This window comes from Pimephales promelas, chromosome 18 (assembly GCF_988280905.1).
Source record: "Pimephales promelas chromosome 18, fPimPro1.hap1.1, whole genome shotgun sequence".
Classification (NCBI taxonomy): domain Eukaryota; kingdom Metazoa; phylum Chordata; class Actinopteri; order Cypriniformes; family Leuciscidae; genus Pimephales; species Pimephales promelas.
The window spans coordinates 21698590-21719602 of NC_142786.1; the positions used below are offsets into that span (position 1 = coordinate 21698590).

The 21013-nt window shown below is 38.2% G+C and overlaps 1 protein-coding gene across 2 annotated transcripts in view; it reads left to right on the forward strand.

Annotated features, from left to right (window-relative positions):
- The window catches only part of kcnq4 (potassium voltage-gated channel, KQT-like subfamily, member 4), a 77612-nt gene that overhangs the window by 44931 nt on the left and 11668 nt on the right, over nucleotides 1-21013 (forward strand). For both annotated transcript variants that reach the window (XM_039680654.2, XM_089123111.1), the window contains 9 exons: nucleotides 951-1077; nucleotides 2467-2642; nucleotides 3222-3347; nucleotides 5331-5441; nucleotides 5530-5625; nucleotides 5750-5838; nucleotides 6929-7054; nucleotides 15413-15639; nucleotides 18768-18867. In XM_039680654.2, coding sequence (XP_039536588.1) covers nucleotides 951-1077; nucleotides 2467-2642; nucleotides 3222-3347; nucleotides 5331-5441; nucleotides 5530-5625; nucleotides 5750-5838; nucleotides 6929-7054; nucleotides 15413-15639; nucleotides 18768-18867 — 1178 coding nt within the window. The remainder of the gene's footprint in view (nucleotides 1-950; nucleotides 1078-2466; nucleotides 2643-3221; nucleotides 3348-5330; nucleotides 5442-5529; nucleotides 5626-5749; nucleotides 5839-6928; nucleotides 7055-15412; nucleotides 15640-18767; nucleotides 18868-21013) is intronic.

Here is a 21013-nt window from a genome sequence, read left to right on the forward strand (position 1 = left end):
AGAATTTGCAAGAGTCTGATTATAGACATAGAGAGGATGTGAAAGTGGACTAGTTAGTACATGTGATGATGTTTAACATCCCTCTAATGTCTAGTCACATTTAGGACTAGATTTACTAAGCAGGGCAAATTAGCGTTCAGTAAACGCACCAATGGAAGGGAAAAGTTCTGCGCGTGATCTACTGACATGCAAATGAAAGAACACAGATCCAGATGAATCATCCAGCTGAATCATTCACATAATGACCAACACAATCTAAGAGCAGCGCAAATAAGCGTATGATCAGGTTGGTTATCTAATAACAACAATGCTTTTTATTTGGCCGTTATATTAAGACTAGCGCAATTCTTGCGTAAATCAATTATATGTTCTCCTCTCATAAGATTTGCATCTGAAAGGGAAACTCCAACAAATGCATATGCAATAAGTTCAGCCGCAAAAAAAAAAAGTTCACTGCATGTCTTTAGTAAATCCTGACAGTATTTTTAAAAGGGTTTGTTCTGGTGCTAGCTGTTAGTTAATCTGGCCCTTGGTCACTTGTTAGCAACCTCCTTTTCAAGACGAGCAAAAGCTTTTTAAAAAAAATCACATTACTGTTGTAGGCTATTTTATGTCGTAGAATTAAACATGAAAACGTGTTCACCACAGACCCTATTCAGGTATTTGAACAAAAAACCCTTAATTATAAAAACTCATCGACTCAATTCAACTCATTCACAGTTTTGACCTGCACTACCCTACTGTCTACAGCAAAGCAATCTTCATTTTTGTAAATTGACTGACTACTATACTTTAATCTTTACTGCCAGGGAGTGTACTATATTTATGGCAGAACATCAGTCATCAGTTATTATTTAATTTTGATATAATTATTGCCATTTTCAAAGGACAAGGCAGGCATTATTAAGAGGATTGATTCTGAAAATGATTTGATGTGGTTTGGTTTGCAGGAGTTTGTGATGATCGTGGTTTTTGGGCTGGAGTATTTCGTGAGGGTGTGGGCCGCCGGATGCTGCTGCCGGTACAGAGGATGGCAGGGCCGGCTACGGTTCGCCAGAAAACCCTTCTGTGTCATAGGTAAAGTCAGTGTAAAGACCTGGAGTCTGAGATCAGGCGCGCATCATGAGGGGCACAAAGCTGTTTGTGTGAAGATCTGTGGCAGAAAACACCATTCATGTCAATCAATTCCAGTTTCTCCCTATCATCTGCCCGCCCTCGTGTTCCTCGAAACTCATATGTGTAACACAAAAATAAATATTATTGAAATGTCAAAGCTGTACACTATTCAAAAGTTTGGGGTCGGTTAGACTTTGAATGTTTTGATAGTCACCAAGACTATTTATTTAATTAAAAATACAGTAAAAACTGTAATATTGTGAAACATCATTACAATTTAAGATAACTGTTTTCTATTTTACTATTTTGTAAAATATAATTTATTCCTGTGATCAAAGCTGAATTGTCAGCATCCTTATTCCAGTCTTCAGTGTCTTCAGGATCTTTCAGAAATCACTCTAATCACTTTTGTGTTGGAAACAAAAATAAAATCCATAATGTTATATGCTGCTCATCTTTCCATACTTCATGTTTGGATTAAAGAACGCTCCCCACTCTTTGGCGTGAAAAACTCTTGTCACTCTTACCACACAAAAGACGGCAAAATGTACTGGATGGAACTCTGGATACTTTTGTAAATGATTGGTAAAGACTATTTTGGACATTGGTAAAGACTATTTTGATTTGTAAAAACTATTTTAGACATGAATGACAAGCAATAACATGTATTAATATGGATTGAAAACAAGAAATGTATCCCGTGCGATATGTATATGCGATACCTGTGTATACATGAAGAAATTGACCTGTAATAATTATTTATTTGTCATTATTTGCTGGGTTATGTTGTTGTTTTGTTGTGTGTGTGTTTTTTATTGTTGTGGTAAGAGGGAAAAAGTGTGAAAATAAACAAAGTTTATATATATATATATATATATATATATATATATTTAAAAAAAGAAATCACTTTAATATGCTGATATGCTGCTAAAGAAACATTTCTGATTATTATTATCAATGTTAAAAACAGTGCTATTTTTGTGGAAACCTTTTTTTTTCAGATTCTTTGATTATTAGAATGTTCGAAAGAACATTCATTTAATTGAAATACTAATCTTTTCTATCGTTTTAAATGTCTTTATATTGATCAATTTAATGCTTTGCTGAATTATTCATTTTTTTTCTCCATAAAATAAATACATGTGTGACCCTAAACTTTTGAAAGGTAGCGTACATGGATATCAATGTACGATTAATTGAGATTTCAATCCACTGGACACTAAACTATTGACTTCTTACAAAAAATGTGTCCCCTCAAAAAATGAAGGTGTGTCCCACCTATGGTGAAATGAATGCATTTACAAAGATTGTTTCTCTTTTCTGTTCTTGTCATCATGTCTCATTGTGTAGACTTCATTGTGTTTGTGGCGTCGCTGGCAGTGATAGCAGCAGGCACACAGGGAAACATCTTCGCCACATCTGCTCTGCGCAGCATGCGTTTTCTGCAGATCTTGCGCATGGTGCGCATGGACCGCCGGGGAGGAACCTGGAAGCTGCTGGGCTCTGTGGTGTACGCGCACAGCAAGGTGACAGCACACACACACACACTTATCCATCAGAGGATGTTCGCTTCAGTGTCACTGTACATGTTTGGATGAAAACCTATGAAACATACACATAATGCAAACGGTTTTGTTTTGTGTGTATTCACACCTTGAATCTAAAGAACCGCTTAATTAGCAATTCTTTTCAAATATGCTTCCAAACTCTGTCCCCATTGGTCGAGTAATTACATAAATAGCCCCGCCCCAAACACACGCTGTTAAGTCAGCATCAAACGGAAGTTGTATTTTCTTCCGTATTGTGATGTACAGTATAAAGTGAACCAGCCTCTCGAATTGTGAAAAAAAATGTAGGGAGGGGATATGATTTTTGATTGTTGTGATTGCTATTGGTGGATCTCATGTGAGTGACAGGTTTCCCCGCCCTCACGCCAGTAAACACATCATCAGAGAAGAGATGTCGCTGCAAGAGGGAGGGGAAGATATTTGGTTTAAAGATTTGCAGAGCTCATGATATAAAAAAGATAATGATGTGCACAGATAAATTGTAATAAATGCTGCAATATTCGGTTCCATTGCTCACATTTTGTTCTTGTGTTTCAGGAGCTGATCACAGCCTGGTATATTGGCTTCCTCGTTCTGATCTTTGCCTCCTTCTTGGTCTATTTGGCTGAGAAGGAAGAAAACCAAGAGTTTTCAACTTATGCTGACTCCCTCTGGTGGGGAACAGTGAGTACAACTAACAACCTGTGTAATAACGCTGTCAGTTCCCGGGATCAGAATATTTTTTGTGGGAATTGATGTCGCAGCAATTTTGTTTTATTTCTACTGGGATTATAATTCTGCCTCTAATAGACTGATTGTTGAATAATATCCTGAATCCGCATAGTTAGAATCAGTAAGGTCGAAATCAGAAGTGTCCAAGGGGTCTCAAACCAGGTTATATATATATATATATAAATAATTTTGATAAACTTATAATGTGTGGACTTAAAGAGGACTTTTTCTTTTCAGTTTTAGTTTATATTTTAAGTTAATACGCTGGTTTAACTGGTTTAAAAATATTTACTAGCGTTAAAGTTCTCAGTCTACTGTTATTGTTTTAGTTCAGGTGGGTTGTAAAGGTTACTATCTACTATGTATAAAATATGAAAACTAAAATTAATTTGTAAATTAGGTTGTGCTTTAGTTAGTTTGGAGTCATGTATTTTTTGTTTCTATTTTTTCCTTTTTTAGTTTCGCCTTATTTTATTTCAGTCGATGGAAAAATTATTTAGTTTTGTTTAAATTTTCTGGAATTACCACTTTTTTATTGTAGTTTCTCCTGACCTTTCCATGGATTTCACTGGCCAAACTGGTTAACCATAGACTTCAGTCGGGTTAGACACCATGTTGGTGTAAATGAGGCTGTGAGGGATAGACGTGCAGTCTTTGCAATGGCACACACTAAAGGTCCTAGATCACATCATTTTTACAACCACAACTTTTTATGGTATTTTTGTCAACTGAAAGTTGTTGTTTTTTTTCCAGAAAGACTGAATAATCAGCTTTGTACTTCTATCCATCACAGACTCGTTTTCATTCCTGTCAAATACTAAAGGAGTAGCTAGTTACTTTAGAAAAAAACTTTTGCTGATAATTTACTCACCCCTGTGTCATCCAAGATGTCCATGTCTTTCTTTCTTCAGTCGAAAAGAAATTAAGGTTTTTGATGAAAACATTCCAGGATTTTCTGCATATAATGGACTTCAGTGGGCACCAAATGGTTCAAGGTCTGTGCAAAATGAGAGTCAGTGCAGCTTCAAAGGGCTTTAAACGACACCAGACAATGAATAAAGGCCCGTTCACAAGCACAATAACTATAAAGATATAATTCTAAAAATCTAAAATTCTAAAAAGATATAATTCTGGAAAAAAAAATAAAAAATTTTCACACCACAACTATAACAATAAAGATATGAGGAACGATATCGTTGGGATCAGTTTCGGAACGTTTTTTTTCCAGCTGATAAAACACTGACAACCAATCAGAATCCATTTTTAAAATGGCAGATGACATTGCAGAGAGGTTAATCGTCGAGGTACAAAAAAAATCCTCCACTGTTTGACAAGTCAAACCCCCTCTTCAAGGATAAGCTAAAAAAGATGGACATATGGAAAGCAGTCGGTCATATCCTGGGAATAAACGGTCAGAAGTATTCACGATGAGATATTATGCAGTTTAGCATAGTGTAACAAAATCACCTCAGGTAGGCAATCGGTCATTTAAAAAATAAATAAAAACCACCTGGATTCTATTTCTCATTTGATGAACTCATTCATCAAAATGAATGAATCTTTTTTCGAGTCATTTCGTTCGTTGAATGAACCAAATGATTCAAAAAAAGATTTGTTAATTTTGATGAACGAGTTTGAACGAGTCACGAACGCGCATCACAGAACAGAGCAAGGTGAGCATTTGTGCTTATAAAACTTAAAGTTGTTATTTATTTTTGAAATGACCGACCATTTCGCTAGATAAGACCTTTATTCATCATCTGGTGTAGTTTAAAGTGAAGTGAAGTGAAGTCCATTATATGGAGAAAAATCCTGGAATGTTTTCATCAAAAACCATTCATCAAAAACAAATCATTTTTTGATAAGGTTTTGAATTTAGCTGTTACATGACTCCCCTGGCCATTTAGTTATTCTTACCTCGACTGTTTCCTCCAGATCACCCTCACGACGATCGGCTACGGTGACAAGACGCCGCGCACCTGGCAAGGTCGGCTTTTAGCGGCTTGCTTTGCCCTGCTGGGAGTGTCCTTCTTTGCCCTGCCCGCTGTAAGATATGCTGTCGATCTTAAGGCCGTTGACATTTCTTTTTCCACTGATCCCAAACCAGCTAATGGCCCTCTGTCCTTTCTGTAAGGGAATCCTGGGTTCGGGTTTTGCTCTGAAAGTACAGGAGCAGCACCGGCAGAAACACTTTGAGAAGAGAAGGACTCCTGCTGCCAACCTCATACAGGTGAGCGCTCCGTCAGCAACACACAGTCACGATTTCTATTTCCACGTCCAAATATGTGTGTGTTGTGTGCATGTACGTCTGGGTGGGTCATCTTGTGCCGTGCTGTGTCGTGTTGTCTCCCCAGGCTGCATGGCGTCTCTACTCTACAGATGCTCAGCACTCATATCTCACAGCCACCTGGTATTTCTATGACAGTATGCTGCCGTCCTTCAGGTAAGTATGTAACAAAGCCCTCGGCGGAGATGCTTATCTGTGCTGTGCACGTTCAACTGGCCTTGTGTGTAACTGATATGACTGACAGGTCATGATTTCAAAAAGAAGGGGTTCAAAATATCCCAAATACTACAGCATCAGTCAGACTGATTTATAATCATGTTTCTGAGAAAATAATATTGTATTATCCTCCATGCACAGACACAAAATGTATTTCACTTAAATTAAAAATGGTACTTTGACCCAGAAATCATGATTTTATTGATAGTTTTGCCGTTCCTTTTGTTTTTGTTTAACTCATCTGCAACATTAATTTTTGCATGTACTGAAAGCAATGATTTCATGAGTTACATAAGATTTAATTTTAGTTCCAGTTAATGTGGGATGAAAAATGTGGAGAAACAGAAATTGTAACCAGCATTTTTATTTATTTATATACCACTTATTTAGTATTAAAAAACCCTAATGCGATTCATGTTTTAAGTTAGATAATGTATTTCAAAATTAATAAAATAATAAATTCTTAGAACAAGAATTAAGTAAATTAAGTTAAACTTGTATCTTATAGTCTGCTTCTTATGCAAATTTAATCTTTGAAGGATTTATATCTTCTACATATTTGTAGATACAACACTAATTAAAAACTCAAGAAGTATGTAACAGATCCTTTCAAAATTCAAATTTCACAAATTTTGATGGGTCAATAATTGGTTGACTGTTTAATTCAAAATATTATTTAATTCATTTTATGAAGTTTCTCAGTGTTTCCATATAGTGTTTTATGCCACATTTTTTATTCTTAATTATATATTTGTATTTATTTATCCCACATGCATTCATCTTTGGGTGAATTTATTTGACTAATCAATCATTTAAAATGACAGGGAAGTGTGTATTTCAGTACACAAATAACATATTTGATCAGTAGATGTTTTATAAACGGAATAATCCCTGTCTTTTTAAAGAATTTTGATGCTTAATTTACTATTTAGTTTTTAGCTTTGTGTTTGTTAGTTTGGCTTCTTTTTCCTTTTTTTGTTTTGTTTCATTTATCATGTTTGATTATTTTCATTTTTTGCTTGTGGGTCAGAGAACTGACATTACTGTTCAGTCACCTCCAACGGCAGCGTAGCACCAAGAAGGTTCTCCACAACTCCTACCACACCCTGCTGTCGGGGCTCCGGCCGTACAGCTCCCCCTACCTGTCGGGGGACAGGTACGCCACTGTCCAGTTTAATCTTCCTAGAGGACACTAACTCTTCCCTGCGATTTCAATAATACAGATAAATTCACATGCTAGCACACTGTAGTGTAGTAAAGTTTCAGGTCATTACTTAAAGTGCCCCTATTATGCTATTTTAAAAGCTCTTAATTTAGTTTTAGAGGTCTCCTACAATAGGTTTACATGCTTCCAAGGTCAAAAAACACTTTAATTTTCTCCTAATGTACATTGCAGCATCAGCTCTTTTCTCACAGTGTCTGAAATAATTTCGATAAAGGATTCATTCTCTCTAAACCCCTCCTTTCCGAGAGTCTGCTCTGCTCTGATTGGTCAGATGGCCCAGTCTGTTGTGATTGGTTGACTGCTTATAGCGTGTCGGAGATGAATTTCATCTCTTCTTCAACACTTGATACACCGTAGTACGAACTAGTGGTTCAATGGATCTCAAAACTCACGGTCCGGATCATATTATGGTTTTTCAGTCAGGGATTGGATCTTTTTCTGATTCAGCAAGAAAAAAAATGGTGGGGGTAACTTTGCTTTCCGTTTATTACTTAAAGCACACTTTAAGTACTTTGATACCACATAAAAACTACTAGTCTAAGTCAGCAGTCAGTAAAAAATAAGAACAAATACCCAAATTACAAGCATAGGTAAATACAATATTACAAAGTTATGAATAAAGTAAGGTCTAACTGTATTCATTTCAGGTACAGAAATTTAATAATAAAATGTAAAATAACACCATGTTCACTGTATAAATTTAATATAGATTCATCTTTTTTAAAGCTACGTTTGTAGTTTGATTAACATTGATTACATACTGCATAGACAACAGCAAGTATTTATAGGCTGCTGTCACTTTAAGACAGAATACATGGATCCATTATAATGATGCACATCTTTCTCTTGTTCTCTTTCTCTTGAGATAAAACCGACTGTGTTTACGAGAATACTTGCCGAGACTGATATTCTGACCTAATTTTGTCTGTATGTGTCCATCCAAGGGCAAGGAGACCCGAAAGAGGAATCAATTGACCCTTCGGTAAGCAATGCCCGAAAACCGTCAATGGTCAATTGTGTCTTAGCAACCGTAACTAAGCGCAGGAGGTCTGGAAAGCTTTCGAGCGAGGGAAACATACCGAAGCATTGTGCGTATAGATTGTGCAAATCTGATACCGGGTATTCTAAAAGTTTATTTTTTTCCTTCCCGACAATCTAAAAGCCGAGGGGAGAAATGATGGGTGTGATCAAACAGTGGGAGACCCATTCACAACTAAATGTCGACAGGATTAACAAAAATACCTATTGCTTGGAAATAATGATGGTACTTTGGTCACAATGCATATGTTTTAACGTAAAATAAGACAAGACGGATGCTCACTGACATACGATAAAATTATCATCTTACCCCTGACTAAGTAACTTTAACCTAATCCGATCGTGGCTCTCCCGGTGTTAGTGTTATTCCACAAGATTTAAGGATAAGCTGTTTGATTTATAATTATTAGGATCATTTTACATACCCTGCTGTGCAAGAGCATAGCTGTTCCTCAATTTGTGTGTTTCCTATTTGAATGGTCAGCAGCATATGAGGCGGCTGCTGCTTGCGCTGGGACTATAGGCTTTAGCTTAAATTTTTATGAAATTATTATCTAATCGGTTGCATATTATGTCATGGATATATCCCTCTAATGGAATACTGAAGTCCCTTTTGTCTTGCTCTCTCAGATATTTAATATGTTCGCCAAAAATTACTAATTATCTGATTGGGAATGTCTGACACCGGTGCATACACACTGTAATAGATGTGCCAGCCGCGAAAGCTTGACAGGCGTAGCAACAGTAACTAGGGAGGGCGAGTACCGAATTAAATTCTCTTTTGCTTCTTCTAGCACTGGAATGGTTTAAAATCGACTGAATGTGCAATCTAACAAGACAAAACTTGCAAAACGTGTATGGATCACGGATCAGCAACAATTTGTTTAACCCCTAATACAAACAGTAACAATGGCATCGGTTTTACTCTATTGATTTCAAGCTCGAGTCCTCATCCTTTGAAGCGCATGGCATGTAGGCCCTGTTTACACAAGAACGCTCTCGGGTGAAAACGTAAAAAGATTTTATCAGATTTTATCTTTCGTTTACAAGGCGACTGTGTTTTTGGGGCTTAAAGGAGAACTCTGGCGCAAAATGAACCTTTGGTCTAATTACACATTGTTACCTAGTCAACCGTTATCTGAGATTTGCTTTCATGATTGCCGAATGTAAATAGTTTTATCTCTAAAAACAGTTTAGCCTATAATGCTAGTATAACGCTAGTATATAGGGCATAGAGTAATGACAAATAAAAATCGCTTGTTATTACCACTAACAAGGCTCAAAATAGCCCCACAGTAACACGGTAGCATAATAAGGGTCCCTACATTCAAACCGAAGCATTGAGAACTTTGTCAGTGTCCATACAGTTTAATAAGAAGATCATTTATACATACAGTCAACTTCGCAAAAACAGGAAGAAGCCATCTTTGAAAAATAGTCTCTACCAGTAGATCTACGAACGCCGATCCATGTGCGCTGAACTGTGCAGAATCTCATATGGTCCGTTGTTTCCGGAAGAAACACAAACACGAACCATTTTCTTCTCTTCAGGATGTACACGTAGCCTACTGTTCGCACTCACCTTATCACCTTATTCACATCTCACCAGCACACATGGATCGGTGTTCGTAGATCGACTGGTAGAGACTATTGTTCAAAGATGGCTTCTTCCTGTATTCGCGAAGTTGACTGTGTGTATAAATGATCTTCTTATTAAACTGTATGGACACTTACAAAGTTCTCAATGCTTCGGTTTGAATGTAGGGACCCTTATTATGCTACCGTGTTACTGTGGGGCTATTTTGAGCCTTATTAGTGGTAAAAAAAAAGTGAAACCAGCCTCCAGAGTTGAAATCTTAAAAACGCTCACCGTCGCGTTCCCGACATCTAAAGGGTAAAAACACAAAAGTCTGTTAGACAGTGAAGGCACAGATCTGCTTGCACATTACATCGAATTTCACTCAATTTTACGTCACCAAATGCACACAGATTTCCCATCCATAACGCTTGTCTAAAAACAAAGTGATAACGCAACTCCACTTTGGCATTTTCTCTTCAGAACGTTTCCGCGTAAACATAGCCCAAAATGTATTTGTTTTCGCAGCGCTGAAAACCACGTCAACAACACGAACCAAACTCTTCCAGTCTCAGCTACAACTACAGTGTTTGAGGGCGGTTCAAAGTAGGAGTTGTTCACAGGCAGCCAATGAAGACCATTATGCAAATGCATTACAAACCTACGTACGATCATGCTAGAAGTAAGACTGGAATTACTGATGACTCCTTTCAGGCATCAGGGAGACAATAATTCACCTTTTACATTGACAAATAGCAATCACACACTACATGAAAGATAATATCCAAAAGAACGCATAACGGTAATAGGGGCACTTTAAATCATTATGTAAAGTGTTCACAGGAAGTTCAGCACCTGACTCTCCAATAATCTGCAGTTAAATCAGTTGCAGAAGTGTTTGTGTTTTTGCGTGCCTTTCTGTCTGCTTGTGTCTTGTTTTTTGTGCTGATACTAATACTACACAACTATACTAGGACATTGAAAGATGTATCAGATATGAGATGTTCTACTCTTTAATTTGTGGGAGATAAGTTGGAAGTTTGAGAGAGAAAATATAGCCTTTTAGTAGTTCATATTTGTGCAGCCTATATAATAGAAAATCTCCTTAACTGATCACGTATCTGATGCCATTCAATGGCCTTTGTGTGTGTTAATGCCTGTGCACATTTGTGTGCGAGCATTATCTCTTTACCCTTTGACATTACAGTGTGTCTCACACTCCATCTTCATAGCCCTTCATTCAACTTCTCCATTCTCCTCCTCTTCTCCTCATCTCTGTTCCATCACTCCATCCATTCACGTTTTCAGGAGGACTGACGTTTCATGCAGGTTTGTGATAGGCTTTTGAGACGCCAATTTCGCCCAATGGGAAGTGTCATTGGCCATGCCGTGTTTACAGTTTGAGGTGCTTTTTGTTTCGAGTGACGATGTTAAAATGAACGTGATGATGGTTGGCTGCATTCAGATGCATTGACCTCTAGTGGCCAGTTTCTGCATGCCACCCTATCCCTGCCGCCTCATTCAACTTCCTCTAAATGACCTTTCACCCCTATAAGTTGCACATGTTGTATCCCTTAAAATTGATCCTGGGGCAGTTTTTCATTTCAGTGCAAAAAAAAAAAAAAAGACCAGAGATGTTCTGAAAGGCTGATCCTGATTGTGTGTGTTGTGAGCCCATCAACCCTTTGTCCAAAAGCACTTATTTCTCCACTTATTTTTAAGTTACACTTTGTTTTGAAGTGCACGTTATTGCCCAAAGGGAACAGCGAGCCTGATGTTGCTCTAAACCTGTGTTCTTTTCATTCATCTGTGGAACACAGATAGAGATATTTAGCAGTATTAACAATTAAAGTAAATTGGAGCTGTTAAGAATGAACAAAAAATTAGAAAAAAAGGCATTATAACTGGTCCATACATGTTGTGTGCTGGAGCCATACGATAGATTTGTTATTTGAGTTTTAAAAAGCAACAGCGGATGGATTTTAAGGTGCGTTCACGCCATAATTATGAGATTCCGACTTGTAAAAAGCGTATATGTCTTCATAGGACTCGTAAATATAACTTTTTACCTTTAAAATTTCTCCGACTTGTACCACTTGACCACTGCAAATTCATTTTTGTTTTCATCTTGTGATTACGGTACATTACGACATGCTGTGAATGCAGTGTAAGCAAATAGCAGCTTAAATTTTGGCGTGTTCCTCACACAAAGCTATATACAGTATTTTAGCTTGAAATATATCACAGATGTCTGCATGGACTACTTTTTGTTTACTACTTTCATTTTTAGAGCTTGATCGCCCCAGTCCCCGTTGACTTTCATTGTATGGAACAAAGCATCAAAACATCTCCTTTTGTGTCCCACAGAAGAAAGAAATTCATACTAGTTTTGAATACATGAGGATCAAACTTGCATTTTTGATGAACTGTTCCTTTAGAATGAAAAACTTGCATTTAAGTTATTACATTAAAGGTACACTATGTAACTTTTTTGTTTAAATTGTATAACATTTACATAATGAGGGACTACATCATGTTCCCACAGGACGTGAATAGCGCACCAAATTCGCGTCTACCGCGTCTAGTTTGAGGCTTGACCACTTTGTGTTAATTCGCGGGTATAAAAATGAAGTTTTAAGCGGAAATTACGTGCGTCTCACGCGTCGGAATCGAAACCCGTTGGCGGCCATATTTTTTATGTTGATCGAGCATTCATTTGCTCTGTATTTGCTCTGGAGAGCAGAACAGCGGCATCGTCGCCATTTTTGTGTCCACCGGACCCTTCAGAGGCGAACCGTTTGGCGAGTTTCACCATTTCCTCGCTCCAGGAGCTGCGCCTGTATGACGGCTGCTGTCAGCGGTACTTCTGCCTGTCCCGCACCCAGTTTGATGAATTGTTGTCCCGCATCAGTGCGAGGATCACCCTCGCCCTCATCCACTAATCTGTCATTTGTTTTGATTATAAATAGAGCCAGTCTCCAAAAGTTATTAACCTGTCCTGTGATTTTTTTTCTCTCATGTTCAGACACAATCTTATGCACATGTATGTTGGTTGTCTTTACATCATAATAATATTTCATATAATCTAGATATGGAATAAATAACATTCAATACAAAATGAACATGTCTCGTATATTGAAATAAAGTTTTAATTGATAAAATATTTGCTTTGTTGTGCCACACAGGCATTTAGTCATATTACAAAATAATTTATTGAAGCATCCAGATCCTTCACCACAGCGCGAATTGACGCCAAAGTTCAGTTTTTCAACGTGAATTCGCGTCAAACGAGTGAATGCACAAATAGCACTAACTAAACAACATGACATCACGACTTTTGCGTAAACATACACGCCAATTTCGAGTCAAGTGGCGTGTTATCTCTACACATTTTGAGCTATCTGCGTGTATCCGCGTGTATGCGTGTATGTCTACGCCATTAATGTCCGAGTGATTCCGCGTGTCTGTACACGCCGTCAAATGTCCGAGCGAAACGAAGCAAACTGTGGATCTACATTTAGGGAGCAATTTTTTTTTCCTAGGATGGTAGGGGAAGACTCATAAATGCAATTAACCCCAGTGACGGGTAGGTTTAGGGATGGGGTTGAGTTAAGTCATATATTTATATATACAGTAATAACGTTAAGTCAACGGCGTTCATAAACACGCTGAAAAGCGATTATGCGTGCTGATAGCACGGCAAAAATGGAAATACGAATTGGCGTGTCATACACACGCTACTTCATGAGATCAGTCTCAACTAAATCATTTGCGTTTACCGCGCTACGCTCTACGCCTCATTCGCGCCGCAGGAATTTTTTACGTGCATAATGCGTCTTTGCATCGACTTGAAATCATTCGCGCCTGACGCACTATTCGAGTCCGGTGTGAACGCACCATTATAAAGCACACGTTAATGCCTTATCCTGCATGACCATATTCTACATCCCTTAATCCTTCCCAATACCTAAACTGAACAACTACCTTACTAACTAGTAAGCAGTAATTAGGAGTTTATGGAGGCAAAAGTCATAGTTAATAGTGAGAATTGGACCCTAATCTAAAGTGTGACAAATAAGGACTGTTATAGACCGAGTCGCCCACCAAAGTGGAGAATCCACTTGTCATTGACATAAACAGAGAGAAGTAGCTCCGGCTATGTTCTTCTGCAAGATGCATGCAGTTTTGTTTATTAACCGCTGGAGCGCCAAAAGTTACATAGTTTATCTTTAAGCTACACAAACTGAGTTGGATTCAAATCCACTTACAAGAACAAGATCCATGTGAATTGTGTCTGATAAATTTTAATGTTTGCCCGAAAATGCACACTAAAAACAAGTGTAACACGTGCGTCCTGGCACAGCCGACTAACCCTCACAACCCCTCACGAATCCCTCCCTCTCCCTTATGTGTCTCTTCAGTCAGCTCGTATCTAAAAAGAGGGGTTTCTTCCGGATTCATACTGGCAGTAAGCAGAGGTATCCATGTGTGATGTGCCTGTGCACACTGGGCTCGATCCGTCCCGTCCTTGATGCCTGAAACTCTCTGAGCCTTACTGATCCAGTGCAGCGAGACTCGTTGATGCTTTCTCTGACGAGGCATTCATCATGACTGTACTCAGTTATTCCTAACGTGAAGGCTGCACTAGCTCAATAATCTCAGAGATCCACTGCCCTTATCTGTGAGAGGCTGATCAGAGAACAGAGGGCTGTGTATCTGTGCTGAATGCACACAGATGAGGCCTGCATGTGCTCACAGGGCAAAGATAAACCATGCGGTCGGGTGTTACTGAAACCTCAATCGCTTCTCATCATGGTTTATTTGGATTTGCATGTCAGTTAAACTTAACGGTTATTCTTGAGTGGCTAAATAACTTATGGCATGCAGGGACATCAACAATTTTTAAGGTCAGACATTTTGTAGGGGAGGTATGCATGTACGAGTTGTTAGTCAGATCCTTTAATGTACTTAAGCATGTGTTAGCATGCTAAAAGTAATCAGATGAGTTACAAAATGATGCTCTTTGATAAAGTGTGCATGAGGTTTGTGACCTCGATGTGCATGATTGAAACAATATTTCAATAATGACTGCTATTAGGACTGTAGAAAATATTACTTTGTGGCATGTTGTAATCAATTATTTGAAATGTCATCATTTTAAAATAAGATTACACGTAATGTTTCGGCTAAAAAATACATTCTTTAGCATGCTTGTGCGTGGTACCATGGATTCAAAGAGTGCTCTTGCATTTCTCCAGTTGCTCCTTTTGATGGCACGATTTACACACTGTCACGTCCCATTTAGCTCAATAAATTGCGCTCATATGCTTTCTTAACTATTTCAATATAAACCCAAATGTCTATGAAATTATGTGATGCTCACACAGGGCAGCATATGTCTTTGACTTACCATTTTCCTTTGTTGTGTCAGCGTTCTCATGTAAATTAAACTCACCACCAGTAAATAGATCGATGTGTGTTTCCTAACCTTCTGTCTGTTTGTCTATGTTGATATGTCCTCTTACATAAGCAAACATAGTCTCTGAAAAAAGTTTCACATTATGGAAAATGTAGGAGAAAGTCTTATACAGAAAATCAAGGCAGTGCTAATGAGAAGATTGATTAATTTCCTTGTTTGTCACCAACTCAGATCATTCCTCTAATTCTCTCGCCAGTGGGAAGATGGGCTTCCGGGACCGCATTAGGATGAACAATTCCCGCTCCTCTCAGGCTATCCGGAGCAAGGCTTCTCCTTTGCCCCCAGGTAATGTACGGCGCTCGCCCAGCACGGAGAACGTTCCTGAAGCCACCAGCCCCGGCAAGGTCCAGAAAAGCTGGAGCTTCAATGATCGGACTCGATTCCGTACATCTCTCCGCCTAAAACCACGGCCCGCTGCAGATGGTAGATACCTCTGTTGACATGTTCACCTTCATGCAGATACATGTGTATACACTCACCTAAAGGATTATTAGGAACACCTGTTCAATTTCTCATTAATGCAATTATCTAATCAACCAATCACATCGCATTTGCTTCATTGCATTTAGGGGTGTGTTCCTGATCAAGACAATCTCCTGAACTCCAAACTGAATGTCAGAATGGGAAAGAAAGGTGATTTAAGCAATTTTGAGCGTGGCATGGTTGTTGATGCCAGACAGGCCGGTTTGAGTATTTCACAATCTGCTCAGTTACTGGGATTTTCACGCACAACCATTTCTAGGGTTTACAAAGAATAGTGTAAAAAGGGAAAAACATCCAGTATGTGGCAGTCCTGTGGGCGAAAGTGCCTTGTTGACGCTAGAGGTCAGAGGAGAATGGGCCGACTGATTCAAGCTGATCGAAGAGCAACTTTGACTGAAATAACCACTCGTTACAACCGAGGTATGCAGCAAAGCATTTATGAAGCCACAACACACACAACCTTGAGGCGGATGGGCTACAACAGGAGAACTCACCCACTCATCTCCACTACAAATAGGAAAAAGAGGCGACAATTTGCAAGAGCTCACCAAAATTGGACAGTTAAAGACTGTATGTTGCCTGGTCTGACGAGTCTCGATTTCTGTTGAGTCATTCAGATGGTAGAGTCAGAATTTGGCATAAACAGAATGAGAACATGGATCCATCATGCCTTGCTGGTGGTGGTGTAATGGTGTGGGGGATGTTTTCTTGGCACACTTTAGGCCCCTTAGTGACAATTGGGCATCGTTTAAATGCCACGGCCTACCTGAGCATTGTTTCTGTCCATGTCCATCCCTCTATGGCCACCATGTACTCATCCTCTGATGGCTACTTCCAGCAGGATAATGCACCATGTCACAAAGCTCGAATCATTTCAAATTGGTTTCTTGAACATGACAATGAGTTCACTGTACTAAAATGGCCCCCACAGTCACCAGATCTCAACCCAACAGAGCATCTTTGGGATGTGGTGGAACGAGAAATTCGTGCCCTGGATGTGCATCCCACAAATCTCCATCAACTGCAAGATGCTATCCTATATGGGCCAACATTTCTAAAGAATGCTTTTAGCCCCTTGTTGAATCAATGCCACGTAGAATTAAGGCGGTTCTGAAGGCAAAAGGGGGTCTGTATTAGTACGGTGTTCCTAATAATCCTTTTGGTGACTGTATACGTACCTACTGTTCAAAAGTTTGGGGTCAATACGATTTTTTTAATTTTCCGAAAGAAGTCTCAACTAGGCTGCATTTATGGACCCTTTTTTCTGAAATGTTTCCACAGTTATCGGCATCACAAATCTAGTAAAGCTTTTCATATTTTCATTTATAATATACACTGCCCAGCCCAAAACTAAAAGTTGCTGTTTGGATTTATACAAGCAAATGCTTAAGAGTCTATGATTGGATCCTTCTCATGTTAGATGTTTCGCAACAGTTCTTCTAACCCTAGTTGATGGAGAAGTGTGCAGCTTTTCATTTCCATGAAGAAAGACCATGAAAAGAATGGTTGGGAGGAGCATGAAGAATAATTTACACACATGAAGTGGCTCCTCTGAGTCCTTAAAGGGTTAGTTCACCCAAAAATGAAAATTTTGTCAGTATTTACTCACCATCAAGTTGATCCAAGCCTCTATGTGTTTATTTGTTCTGCTGAACACAAAGGAAGATATTTGGAAGAATGTTTTAATCAAACAGATCTCATTCCCCATTGACTACCATAGTAGGAAAATACTATGGTAGTCAATGGGGAAGAAATCTGTTTGATTAAAACATTCTTCCAAATATCTTCCTTTGTGTTCAGCAGAACAAATAAACACAAAGAGGTTTGGAACAACTTGATGGTGAGTAAATACTGACATAATTTTCATTTTTGGGTGAACTAACCGTTTAAATTCATTGAAAGTGTTTGGGATGTGCTGGATGAGACTTTACAGAGTGCTTTGTCAATACAAGATTTTGACCAACAATTTTTGATGGAAATGACATCACAACATTTATTTCCATCTACAGGTACATAGATTTTTGGTCAGTATGGCCATGATGTGTCTTCCTGCATGGTTGTTTAAGAAATTAAAAGCCGTTCACGCCAAAGCACTTATTCATCCCCCAAAATATATTTACTTTTTGTCTCCCATTCACCACTGTAACTACGATGACTTCCACTTCTGAGAGCCCCGGAAATGTAAAAAGTGTCCATTTGCCCAAAAATATAGTACAATAGTAATATTTGGAATATTTTTACAATTGAAAACAATTTTCATGTATTATAAAGTGTCATTTAATTCCTGTGAAGATAAAGCTGAATTTTCAGCATCATTACTCCAGTCTTCAGTGTCACGTGATACTTTAGAAATCATTGTAATATACTGATTTGCTGCTTAAAGCTACACTGTGTGAATTTTACCCCCATCTAGTGGTGAAAAGGTATATGACCATCCAGTGAATATTAGTTTCTGTTCCTCTCAATTCCGATTTCGTTTTAACTCCTACGGTGGCCAATGTAGTCCAAGATTAACATGGCTTCCAGTTCGACCTCGTCCATGAGTGTTAACTCAAGCGTAAACGCGGAAGGCGAAGCTTGAATTAACGGGTATGTCCCTCTTTGGCTAATGTACTTTCAAGATGGAGGGGCAACATGGCGAGCGACATTAGAACCCCTTACCCGTATGTATTTTCAATGGCATATTATACACTCACAAGAATACTTTATTACTTGAACGAAGTAAATATACATTAATGAGCACATATATTTTTGAAAGAACTAAGTGTTTTTTAGCTAAGACTAAACTAAAAGAGTTACACAGTGTAGCTTTAAGAAACATTTCTGATTATCAATGTTGAAAACAGTCATGCTGGAAACTGACACTTTTTTCAAGATTATTTAATAAATAGAATGTTCAAAACAACAGCTTTTATTTAAAAATGCTGCACTTCAATGCAACTTTTGATCAATCCAATGCATCCATTCTGAATAAAGATACCTTTTTTTTTTTTTAAATTTGCCCCCAAATCATTGAACGGTAATGTGTGTGCGTTTTCCTCCTCTCATTACGGATTGATCTCTCATAGTGGAGGGAGTAGGAGAAGAGCACACAGAGGACAAATCTTACTGTGACGTTGCCATGGAGGATGTGATTCCAGCAGTGAAGACCCTAATTCGAGCCGTTAGGTGAGTCCACCACCACACAGCTCTACAGACTCCTATACTTCACTTAATGATAATGTCACCATGCATGGCGTTCAGTTTAAATGAACGGTTGGTCTTTTGCAAAAGGGACCTCAGTATAGAATCTGCTCCGTCAGCCGTGACCTTTTCACTATGCAATTACATCAGTTGAGCGTTATGGAGACAAAGCGGGGTTAGACTCAAAGAGGGCATGGCAACCTTCAGTTGTGGTTCCTACTTCTTGCTTAAACAAGCAGAAAGTAATCCAAGATGTTCTAAAAATATGATCAAGTTCTTACTGAGAAGCGAGTGGCCTCTCTCTGATTGGTCAGTGCAGCAAGAGCAAACCTGTTCAGTCAGTAAAGGATGTGCATCGAGTGATTCTTCAAATAAGGGACACTGTTGTTCACTAGGAAGATTTTAAATGAAAATAGCTTAAAAATAAACAATAATTCAGCTTTTTCCTTTGAAATTTTAAGAGTATTACTATTATTATATTTAAAGTATGTTATATTTGCCAATTAAAACAACTTGTTTAAAGTCTACATGATATGAAGTCTTAATCGTGAGCTTGATGGGATGGTTTGTAAATTCCTGTGATGTCATGTGATGACAGGTTGCTGGAGAGGAGGGGTTATTGTCCCGCCCTCATACCAGTGCAAAAATCACATGAATTAAAAAAAAATGTGCATGGATAAATCATTTACAATAAACACTACACTGTTACATAAAAAATGAATTTTCCATTACAGCAAATTCCCTAATGCATTTTAAATGACAGAATTTCTACTGTGCACTCTTGCCTATTATTATTATTATTATTATTATTATTATTAATATTTTCATATTGTTGTGTAGAATTTGTCCTGCAGATTGCTCAGATAGTACAGCATGGCACTAGACAGCAATCACATTGAATGCAATGTAAGTCACTTGGATAAAAACACCAAATGCATAATTGCACACGCATAAAAAAGTCATTACATGTCATCCACGTCACAAACTCACACATTAAAGGCCAATTGTGGTCATGATCAGGACATAAATGTTTTTACATAACACAAACATGACTTGAAGGGGTTTCAATTTTTAGGATTTCAGAGAAAAAAAATGCATTTATTTGAAAAAATTGCACATATTGCACCTGTGAATGTCACCCGTACTGAGAACACTCCTACCTCCAAGCCTTTCCTCCTGACCAGCACACAAGGGTGATTAGGTCACACACAGATTTTCAAGGCAGAGCTCCAGGTGTGTACATGTTCACAGGTGCATCCTTTTCTGTTATCTGGGCGAGAAGTTTCTGCCTTTTACATAAGAGCCCTCAATAAGATTGATGTCCTAAAGGAACAGGCAAATTTTAGCTTCACCACAACGCTGAGGTTTCACTTTTGTGGAAGACCCACAGTTTATCAGTGTTCTGCTGTGTAGTGTGTGTGCTATTCAGGCTGAGCACAGAGCAATCTGCAATGCTCTAAATGAAATACAGATTTCGCTAAAAAAAAAAAAACTTGAATTACAAATAATATAAAATTTAAAAGGTTCTCCTGGTTTTGGGAGATCACACCTGGCAAAGCTTTTAAAGGACTGCTCTGAATCTGCTTGATCACTAAAAACATTTTAAAACCAGAGATCTAAAACCAGATTTCCCTTATGTAAACGTGCACAGTTCATTATTTATATATATATATATATATATATATATATATATATATATATATATATATATATATATATATATATATATCCTGGTTAATGAGAGCACACCTTGCAAAATGTTTAAAGGACTGCCCTGAACTAGGTCAGCTTGATCAGTAAAAGGATTTTCAGTTTGGATGTTCTTTCGCATTGAGTGAAGGTGGATGCAGCTATTCTTACAGATCCCATCTCAAATACATCTGTGGATCGGGGTATTCTAAAGCTGACCATATAATGATAGAGCCATACAGTGCATTGCCATCGAGTGAGCGAGTCAGCGTTTTAAGGAAACCCTTGGAGGACGGAAATAAATGGGATTTCTTTTTTTCCCTCTTTTTCCTTACGCCCTCTGTTATCCACACCTGAGACCCACCCTGACAAAATATGCAGCTACCTGCAAAATTAAAATGGGGGGAAAAATATATATACAGACAGCAAAAAAAAAAGCCCG